This window comes from Schistocerca piceifrons, chromosome 3 (assembly GCF_021461385.2).
Source record: "Schistocerca piceifrons isolate TAMUIC-IGC-003096 chromosome 3, iqSchPice1.1, whole genome shotgun sequence".
NCBI classification, from domain to species: Eukaryota; Metazoa; Arthropoda; class Insecta; order Orthoptera; family Acrididae; genus Schistocerca; species Schistocerca piceifrons.
In genome coordinates this window covers 193184965-193196678 of record NC_060140.1, presented here as the reverse complement: position 1 = coordinate 193196678, position 11714 = coordinate 193184965, and the positions used below count along the sequence as shown (strand labels likewise).

At 34.6% G+C, this 11714-nt stretch overlaps 1 protein-coding gene across 4 annotated transcripts in view; it reads right to left on the bottom strand.

The window, feature by feature from the left end:
* Window positions 1-847: 847 nt before the first annotated feature.
* The window catches only part of LOC124787602 (A-kinase anchor protein 1, mitochondrial-like), a 277269-nt gene continuing 266402 nt past the window's right edge, over window positions 848-11714 (bottom strand). For all 4 annotated transcript variants that reach the window (XM_047254353.1, XM_047254354.1, XM_047254352.1 and 1 more), the window contains one exon: window positions 848-3598. In XM_047254353.1, the coding sequence (XP_047110309.1) occupies window positions 3512-3598 (87 nt within the window). In that variant the 3' untranslated portion in view covers window positions 848-3511. The remainder of the gene's footprint in view (window positions 3599-11714) is intronic.

Below are 11714 nucleotides of genomic sequence, written 5' to 3'. Positions count from 1 at the left end.
CATTTTCCTCAATCAGTATGAGAAGTGATAAGTTCCTTTAATTTGTAGGGCTTTCTGCATTTAGGTGCAAGATACTACATTAATGTTCTTTTAAATCTACAGTATTGTCCAGGTTGGATTATTTTGCTCTACAAGTAGCTTTTTTCAGGTCTGATAATATTTTACAGCTGTCACTCAGGACAAATTACTCTTAAAAAATAATGAGAACACTGTAAATCATTGGGATATAATGTAAACTGCTATGGTCAAGTAGGGTGTTGTTAGCAACTAGCCTTGCAAGTAGGCTTATACCAGAAGAATTCAGATACAGGTCATGCCATAGAGAGAGAGTGAGGAATGTATTAATCACAACTACATGAGAGTGCGGTTCTCCACTTAGCAACTCTCCAATCCTTGTACTAATACATTCTACAGAACACTTCATCCAAGGCTTGCTACACCACTGAAAGGTAAATGTGATTTTCACATTACTGTGATAAACATCTTGTGCAATATTCTCGATATCATACACAATTGTATAACTGAGGTTGTGATTCAAATAATGATTACATGAACTTAACTTCCAGTCCCACTGCACATACCATTCAGTCCATATCTGTAATAATCTGAAGTAAAATGTAAATGGTATATGACACGCAAATGACCAGGAGATAGTAAAGTAAAACTACTACACTTGTAGTATTTTTTTCAAAGGTAGATGAAAACAAAATGTAAGGCAGCAGTGATGAGATGAGTTGAGTTGAGTTGAGGAGGGAGGGGGGGAGGGGGGAGAGGGGGGGGGCAGGTAGGGAGGGAGGGAGGGAGAGAGCAGTGGCAATGGGGAATGTATTAATAAATCACTCACCAGTTAGTTAAAACAATAAATTATATTTTATTTGTAAATGGAAATGTTTTTCTGTGCACTCATGTCTGTTGCCTTGCTACAATATTGAGAACTTAACATAAAAATGAGAGTAACATAATTTTATAACATGGAACACTGGTCTTCAATTAAATGATTCATGATTAAAGGAAAATCAAAACTTTTTTCTTTACTTGCATTCCTGCAGTACACTGTATTTATAAAAGCAATTTTTTCCATTTTCTTTGTCATTCAGAAATGACCAAATTGAACACAGGAAGAAGAACACTGAAAAATCATGGAAATTTGTAGACTAATACTGAAATTAATTTAATTACTATATAAAATAGGAAAAAGAAATAAAGAAGAAAACCTGCACTTGCAATCACAACACAGAAAGCAATGAACAAACAAGTTGTTATTCAGAACTTCAGTGATAAATACAGTACCACAAATATGAAGTTACATGATGATATAACGGACTTTAAATTTTAGAAATTATTTTTATAAAACAACTTAGAGAGAGGGGGGGGAAGTGAGAGAGAGAGAGAGAGAGAGAGAGAGAGAGAGAGAGAGAGAGAGAGAATTCACTGTCCTAAAAAATAAACAATTTATGCTATTACATTTCAGTAATGTAACAGGAGTGGTAAACAATAATAGTGTAGAAAATTAAAGGACTCCATGCTTTTTGAAATAACCCACAGATACAGCCAATACTGAGGTCAATGTAGAAATATACATAAATGTTCCATCACAACAAATCACACGTCTCTACTATATAGGAACAATTCTTGCACCTGCTTTTGCTTACAAAGCAAATTTAAAGAAAATGTAGGGAAACTGACTCAGCATTAAACCAATGGATCTGTTTCACAACCTTCCTTCATATGGACGCATGAGAATTTATTGAGGACATTAATGAATGCTGACCATTTAAAATAATTCTGCGGAATTTAAACTATGCAAGCAGACAAATGTTATTTTCTCACTTGTTCATTCTATGTCAATATTCACTGGTTTATAATAGACCTAAAATAAGGATAAATCGAAAGAAAATTATTGCCATCATAATTTCTACAGTTTGTAAGAGTTTGAAATAATGAGAAGACTGAAAAATTAAATTTTGGCATGATGAGCTACTACAGTATTTAAAATATGAAAGAGCGAAAAACACATGGACCAAATGTGAGACACTTTTTTTTTATTTCTGTGGGGATTTACCCAGAAAGGTGGGAAGCCAAAGCATGTAAACATAAAAACTGGAACTCTGCTTGATTTGAAATGATGATTAATCTCTTTCCATTTTGTTAATGATAAATGGATGCTCTTTCATGAGTCAGATTAGATTTGACGTACAATCATTTCTATTGTGCAAACTCATTACATGGCTGCTAATTAATGCAAGGCAACTTTGGACAGTTATCAGGAAGTGTGATACATTGAGCAAATAACTGGAAATATTTAACATGTTCATATTTTAAATGCTGACATCCACATGAAGTCACTCTCCCTACATTCTCATTATGGTTCTGAATAAATCTTTAACTGTATTTTGATAATAATTATGTGGCTGCATATCCAGGTACCTGAATAAGTAACATGTACCAACTTCTTTAACATATATTGCAATTCATAGCACAAAACAAAAACTCCACATTGGCAACAGATTTCACAAATTTACAAACACTAACAAAATGACACTAATTCAACTGTAGGAAACTCCAAGTTTACAGAACTACATCTCACTCAAGATTTTTCTTTTGTTTTTTACCAAAAATAATATTTATGATCACTTTATAACAACTTCCTTAGAGCTGCTCTCTGTACAGAAATATGCAATCCCAGTAATAGTAATCCATTAAAAACATTCAAAGCAATAAAATATCTGATTACATTTTTCAATGGAATCTGATCACTCCTGCATAAAATTCAGTCTGTTGTAAAGTTACCACAACACAGTAAATTTCTTCCCTTATTATTTACAATTTTCTTTACAAGAAGCTTCTGTATTACAAAGCAATCGGGCAAGTTTATCAGATTAAAAATAACACACCACACATCAGAAATGTATACAAACGGCGATTACAGTCATTTGGGAGACGTTCCCACCATTCAAAATGAATATTGGATTATTTTTATTTGTTGGAACATAACTTTTATCCTTCGACTCACTTCTCTGTTTAAATGTGATTGCTACTTACGCCAAACAACATATACAACAATATCTACAAATATTAAAGCAAATTGTATATACGTAACAGGAAATGAATATCACATGATTCTTTATACATTAATAATGGCTTTTAACAGATTACAGTTTATTTCTAATCCAATGATATCTAAAATTACATCCACCTCAAACACTATTTTCAAAGATTTAATTTTTATTCACAGCAAAACATTAAGGTATAGCTTCATGAAATTAACTTATAGATAGAAACATTAACATTCAAATTGAAAATAATAATTTACACTCTCAATCAGAAGTACAAAATAAAACAAGAATTCCTACTGCATGCAATTACAAAAGCAATCATGGTTCAATTGTTTGCAGTACGTGCAAAGCACCTTCTGATATTAACGAATTAAACTCTCCCTCCATACTCTTGTCTTTGCAGACAGGAAGACTTGTTAAAATGCCACAGGAACTTTCCAAAACTGGTACTCTTCTTACACACATGACACATCATTAACGTCCTCAGGTTTCCACCATTCAGCAAGGCCCCTTAAAACAAGCTCTTGGTTGACAAGCACCACCTGTTCAGAAAGGAAGAGCATTATAACCTTCTGCTTCAGAAAATAAGGAAACACGAAAAAATTTTATATATAAAGTGACACCAGCAACACTTCTTCAGTAACTGAAGGCACTATTATAAAGGAGATTATTAGTACTGAGTCTGCACATGCAGACAGCCTTATTAAAGTAATAGCTACATCCACAATATGGAAGCTAAAGACGCTAAAAACCCAATAACCCAATTTCTTGGCTTTTGGTATATGTAAATCTGTGCATGTGTTTAAAGAATACAACGTATATTGCAACACAACAAAATCTAAATAGGCATTAAAATAAACATGGTGGCAATTCATGATTAGTTTGTTCAACTGTAATATTAGCAACTGTGCAGTCAAAACCATCATTTGTTGTTTTACACAGCAGTCGCAGTGTATTTTGAACTGTATCTTGAACAAAGATGTACACAGTGAATGATACATTTTGTAAAAACTGAGGACGCCTGACAATGTATCTGGGAAATGAATTCATGTGGGATATTGTGAAAAGTCATTCTCATCTTACAAGAAAATTGGTCTGTACAGAACTGAGAACTGTTTTCGAAATTTGTCATAAGGAATGTGTTACAAGATACAGAATAGCATACAACTTCTGTATGACAGAATAAGTGAACGTACTTGCAGAGGAAGTTACAGGACAACAAAAATTACTGGTCAATATCTGGAACACACTGTGAAAACATCATTGGTTGTGCGTGATCTACAACTGATATGTGGGTCGAACCTCATGTTGGTTTTGAACAACAGATGAAAAAAGTTGCGCATACAGTACACAAAAATTTAATTTGTGTTTTTTTGTGGAACCTGATAAAAGTACAATAATATGTAAATAAAAATCTGAGGGGGTTAGTTTGTTTATGCAAAGTCTAACTGTGAAATCAGACAACTGATTTTCATGATAAAGGTTGTAGATATGTTGTTGGAAGCAAACAAAAATTTGGAACAGGCATGTGAAGAAGGACGGAATACAATATAACTTACAATACTTTTTAAGTCTTGTTGTCATATGATGAAAGGTGTCATCAGAAGCAACTACTTTTGAAAAAAGAACAAATATAAGTATTTGGGACAGAGAAGTCAAATGTTTAAGGAAATAGTGAGACAATGCTCAGACCACATTAAGAAACAGTACATAGTAGTTTCTAGAAAACAATTCAAAAAATTTTAGCAATGGTAAATGCTTTAAATGTAGTCATTTGGGACATATTAAACACAACTACTATGCTTCGCCAGAAACTAAATGAAGTAAGCAAAAGCTACAACATTTCTCATACTGTAATTATTATGGGAATGTTAAAGACATATAGTGACTCTGATCTCTGTACACTGCAGCAATAGGTCATCTGACTTATCACAATCAGTGGTTTCCAATTAAATAATTTTCTTTGCCATTCAAAACTCTTATTGTCAATACAAACATAATAAATTATATGGACTGTTTATAATGAAAATGTTATTTAAACATGTGATGTGAGAATTTCTTTTTCCATCACATGTGCTTTTAATTACAAAAATGCAGGTCAGGTCCTCAGGTTCTACCTGTAAATTTCTGAAAAGTACTGTGATCAATGGATCAATGAATATAGCATTGACTGTTCTTTAGAGTGCTAATTAAAATTAAGATGCCTGAGCTTGAGGTAAATTTAGCTTCAGAATCAAATTCCTAGTTTTGGTTCAAATGGCTCTGAGCACTATGGGACTTCACATCTATGGTCATCAGTCCCCTAGAACTTAGAACTACTTAAACCTAAGGACATCACACAACACCCAATTCCTAGTTTTGATACAAAAATTTGAGACACAGGCAAGTTTTACAAAAAAAATGCTTGTGCCCTTTACAATGAAATCTTTTGAACTCATGCTGAGAGGAAGCAACAAGGAAGTTTTACCTCAGAAAGCCAACTACATAAGGGTGTCATTATGCAAATGGATGCATGTATGCACACAGAACATCTTCCACTATGTGGAACAAAGTATTTTGTGTGCTTTACATAGCTATATTTTGAGGTTTAGACTTGTGTATTTCTACACAAATTTAATTACCACAGACAGAATTTTTAATATGTTAAAACACCTTAGGAATGAAGGTGACAAGTTCCCACATAGGCTGTTATGTTCATCAAGATTTTCTTAGTAAGACAATTAGTTTCAGCTTTTGTAGCTATCAGAGTGTCCACTTAGAGCAACATACCATCAACATGGAAAAGGCAGAGAGCAACACAATGTGTTGCCGTTCACAGTGGTTTACAAACTATGAGAGAAACAATCGGTGCACTTTCGCTAATAACTAACTATGCAAAGATATATTAGATCGCTCTCCATAAACCAGCAACTGCAAGGAAAAGACAAAGTGAGGAAGTTCAAGGTGGGAAATGCAAATGTTGTTAGCACCCCACGAAGTTTATTATAGTCCAGGAAGTTCGAGACCCTTGGTTATACAAACATTCATATCATGAAGCTGTTAGTTGTCTGTTATATTTGCGAGTCAACACTAGATTGATCTATCACTTACTGTTACATACACATTTCAATTCCTGGAGCAATCTACATTGAGAAAATCAGTCTGTAGTGTAGTATCAATCTGCAGTGGAGGAGCATTTTAATGGACTAGTAGATGCCACGGATGCAAAATCTGTATCAAACACATGCTGCCACAAAAGTTTGACTGGTAATAGTTACATTGGCAATATTTTACTATTGGTTTGTTGCTGATAACATTTTGGCATTGTGTGCGTCTCATCTACTTAATGATGCCTACAAACGAAACAAACCAGAAGGCAAAATATTTGATCAGGTGAACATCCGCAACTGAGGATTGTATTAATGGAACAAAAATCTGCTTCAGTTGTAAGTCCTCGGGCATGGGTGTGTGTGATGTCCTTAGGTTAGTTAGGTTTAAGTAGTTCTAAGTTCTAGGGGACTGATAACCTCAGATGTTAAGTCCCATAGTGCTCAGAGCCATTTGAACCATTCAGTTGTAAGTACAGTAATATGTATGACAGCTGTTGAGGCAGACACCCCAATTGCCGTACCAGCACTTGGTGGCACATGATGGTGGAGCTTTAAGCTTCTGAAACTTGTCATGCAATAATAATAATTCTGAAACTTGTCATGCAATAATAATAATAATAATAATAATAAATTATTTACAAAGGAAGTGGAGTTTCATGCACTTAATACAAACCACAAGAGACCTGAAGATGCATTCATATCAACAGTTCTTAATTATGTAGTGCGGTGTGTTAATTATCATCTGTACATTTTCTCTGAAGAGCACATTATGTCTTCATATTATAAGGTGGTGTGTGTTAACGGTTTGGTACAACAATTTTAATATGTTTTAATAGAACAAAACTGTCTTTCTGCCAAAAACCCATTTTCACAGGACAGAGCAGATATATCAAGCTGAAATTTGTGTCACATACTATGATCTATAGTCCTTCAGCAGTGTAAAAACTTTAAGATTCTAAGTCAATGCAATCAAAAGATAATGGCCACTAATGTCAAATATCTTGATACTTGCTAACTCACTCACCAAACCTATAGGGTACTTTGCACTGACCTAGAATACTGAAATTTGGCAAGAATGTTTAAAGTAAAGGAAAAAATTCAAAAAATTGTTTATTTGTAATTATATCACACAAAAAATATTTCTTTTGTCATTTGTTATCAGACTTCAAAATTAAAACATTCTTGAAAGTCTTTGAATTCCCAGGACCAATATCTTGCCAATATCAATGTTAACAACAGGCAAAGTTGCCAAGGTTCTCAATTCCCAGGATGGATGAATGGTCCACATACATAATTAAGTTTGTATGGAATGTTCAGTCCCCGCACCTGGGCAATTTTTTTAGGATTAAATGAACCTTCTCAGTCTTTTAATCCGGACTAGGAAGGAAACAACCAAACTTAACTGACAACCATTAGAATGTATTTTATTTCCCGTTTGTCTTTAGAACTGAAATTACTTGACATTCAGCTAACTGTCTTGTGCTTCCATTCCCTTTCCTTTATTCTATATACTGAGTGTTCCTCCTCCGAGCCGCAACATGTATTTCCTCTGTAGCTGCAATTTCAATTTTGCAATGTGTATCGAGGGGGAGTCAGCCCACTGCACATCCTGTCTTTCATGTTATGCCCAGAGCCGATGGAATGCATCAGTTATTTCCTGTCACAAACAAAATGATTTTTAAAGCAGAATTTTATGTGCTCATTTCATTGAGAGGTCCCAAATTAGTCAAGTTTTATCTCTACGTATTGAAGGGACAGTACAACAAGAAGAATATCCAATGGCAACTGAGCAATACTGCTGCCTGACGGTACCAGTCAGCGTGGTTCAGGGCAGTAACGTAGCTGCTGGAATGCTGATTATTCTGCTAAGTTTTACTATCCCTATTAATACATATCAACAAAATGAATATCACACTAGCTTAATTTGGGACCTCTCTATCCAAGAGGCATGTAAAATTCTGCTTTAAAAATAATTTTGTTTGTACTGGGAAACAAACCAAAGGTTTCATTGACACTGGGTTTGCATGAAAGACATTAGGTATAGTATTTGTTTGGGCTGACTCCAGCTACACAGTGCAACATTAAATTGGAAATATCCATCAGAACACCAGAGAAAATGTGCCTGATCACTCTTAGGACAGATTGCTACTCACCACATACAGGAGGCATTGACCAGCAGAAATTTTACTGTTGGACATTCTTAATATCCACACAGACTGTTTTATACAACTCACACATACATGACTACCATTGTCTCCAGATGCTGAGGCACGATTGCGAGTTGTGTGTATGAAAATGTGTGTCCTCAGTGCCCAGAGACAAAGTCATGGTCTTCTACTCTTAAGGAGGACTTTGTCTGACAGCTTAATAATATCCCCAAAGTCAACTTTCAAAACACATCTGCCATTCAACGCCTCCTCTGTGTTATGAGCGGCAATCTATCCTATTTCATACTGGTGGTGTTCTGTCCCAGATATTCCACTGTTTTTATACTGTGTGAAAAATTCTGATTTGTTAGAACACAAGTGCAGGCAGCAGATTGATCATAATTTTCAGTTACTGAACCAAATATTGGAAGTAGCAATTTGGTGTGTGTTTAACACATTTCAGAAATCACAGCAACAAATATGCAAACACAAATGTATTTCACAAGAGGTAAAAGATATTTACAGGACAGCGTTACCACAAATGAGTTATCAATAGTGTAAAAACAAATGTTCACAAGAAACACTGTCTTCACAATAATAATAAGACTGTTGCAAGTCATAAGTATTCATTAATGACTGACAGGTACTCCATGAGATTTAAGTACATATTTGTTGTACATATTTGTTGCTTTCTAACACATTTTGTACATAATTCTTGCCCAGCTTGGTCTGAATTTTCAGTTTACGTAGTTCAGTTCATTACTCTCAGTGGAGGGAACCAACAGGGACCTGAGAAGGAGTCATTAAATTGCTCATTTGTGTGGCCATGTTGTCCGTATTTGCTATATAATTCTTGAGGGTATTTTTGTTTGTAGTTTCAATGATAGAAGAAAAATACCCTCAAGAGACTTGAGCTATTGAATATTTTGTTGCTCACTCATTTTCATGTGTAACAAGCTGAGTTAGTTAGCTTCCATATTCATTACCCTCAAATGTGTCAGGTAAGTTTCACTACTTTTCTGAATTTCATTCTTGTTGCAGACACAGTGTGACAGCAAGGTGGATTATTACCAACTATTTAGTTTTCCTACCCCCATCAATTAACCATATTTCTTTATAATTTTATCTTATTTTCAATACATTTATCTGTTTACAAGTAAAAAAAATAGACAAACATCTCAAGTTCTTATTTGGACTTTATTTTCAGATTTTTATTTTGTTCACTCTGATTCCTTTGGTGTAATCTATTTTCATTAAGGCACTTACAGTTAAAAGTTGTCACTAACTGATTTCTATACTACAGTTTGCTGTATATAAAAAACCTATGAGGTAATCCGTATATTTTTGAAAAGTGACCCATACCACGAACAAGTCTGGCAGTCCCATGATTCCAAACGTCACCTGCATACTTCTGTTACTTCCCCCCCCCCCACACACACACAAGATGACACACAGCATTGACTGATTAACTCCATAATTAATAATTTCATTTAATTTAATATAATTTGCAATATGGCACTTTCAGATGTAATCACGGGGATTCAAATTGCTTAAGGATAATAGTGGCCATAAAAAAATTCTAAATTTCTGAACAGCTACATTTTCTATAAGCGAAAATCTCGTAGTTCTTTTAGTTCATCCAAAACGGTAAAATCAAGCATAGTCAATTTTCAAAACAACAGATAAAATAAGAGTTTGTTTATACACCCGTTTATAGTCATCACCCAAAATTGGCAGTTCACAGTTTTAATGCCGACAAGAAAGATCTGTCTCGGATGTGCTCTCCGGAATTACTTGAGCCACAATTATACATGCTCTGAACATGAAATTGTCCACATCGACAACCATACAACTCAAGAAAATTAGTATGGAAAGAACTTTCAAGTAATTTCTATTATACAAATTAGTTAACAGTTTGCTTGAACTGTGATGAATCAACAAGGACTGTGGAATGATACTGTCATCGGAATCAGCGACTGCTGGACACGATGAATTTCATTATGATCCAATTTAACTGAACTACCATAGTGTAATCTTTAATGAATTGCTACAGGACAGTAATAAGAGCAGTGAAATTTTTGTATAAATACGAACATTGTTTTGTGCCACAATTGAACATTTACCACTGTGAAGGTTAGGTAGTAGAGGGGTTATCTTGATGTATGCACTAATTATTCCTTTTATATATGGTTAACTGGTCATCGACTCATGGTTGCTAATGACAAGTAAAAGAGTTAATCAGTGAAACTAAAATTGTTGAGTTGTGTACATTATTGAGTGGAAAGCTTCTGGTATCCACTAAGATTTTTGCAGCTTAATTTCATCTATGAACTAAAGATCATTACCGAGAGGCCTATGAAACAAACAGTATCAGGTCAGTATTGCTAGTATGTATGGAACATAAAGGGCACAATACAGATTACTGTATGTATTTTAAATGGTAAAGTACTGTTCAGTGTAAGCATTATTTGTATCCTGCAAGTAGCAGGAATGATGTCACAGTATTTGTATTGTGGCTCTACATCTACATGTCTACTCTGCAGTTCACACTTAAGTGCCTGGCAGGGCGTTCAGCAAACTACTTTCGAACTCTATAATGTTCCTATCTCAAAAAGTGAGAAGGAAAAACCAACACACAAAACTTTCCACATTAACTCTAATTCCTTTCATTTTATTGTGATGATCATTACTCCCTATGTAGGTTAGCATCCACAGGGTACATTGAAATTGCCTACTGTCTGTAAATTATGAATGAGGTACCTATTTGAAATAAGACTCAAATTTTCTTGGAATTGTTCAGCAAATGTATCATTTGAGCCTGGCGGTTAGTAAAAGAAACCGATTATTAATTTATTCCAGTTGTTAAGCATAACCTTACCCACACTAACTCACAGGAACTATCTGCTGTATTTACCTGGGTATAAGACGACCTTGAATACAAGACGATATTTTTAAGAGGCTCCTTGAGAAAAATTTATTTTCAACATTTTCTGACTGCTCAGAATCACAAACTTTTTTATTGACATCAAGTATCTGCCAGAAAGTTAACATTATACCTATTCTAAACTTACGTCATTTATTGATTGTCTACATTTTGATAATACTAGGAGAAATAAAATAAACAAGATAGTTCACACCACCACCACCACAATATCACCAGCTGTGAAATTTATAGCTTCACTCAAAAAAATATTTGGCCATTTCTTCCAAATATGTTGCTATTTCTGAGGTTGTCATTATGCTAAGGCATGAGAAAACAGCGGTTTTATTATTTTTTTTCCCCCAGAAACATATCGGATTTCACTTCTAACCTGATGTAAGAATGTTACAAGTCTCTCGCTTCCAAACATATTAACCTGCCCGCAGTTCTCTCACTGGCTGTGTAGAACCAGCTGACGCACACCCTTTCATTCCTTCATACG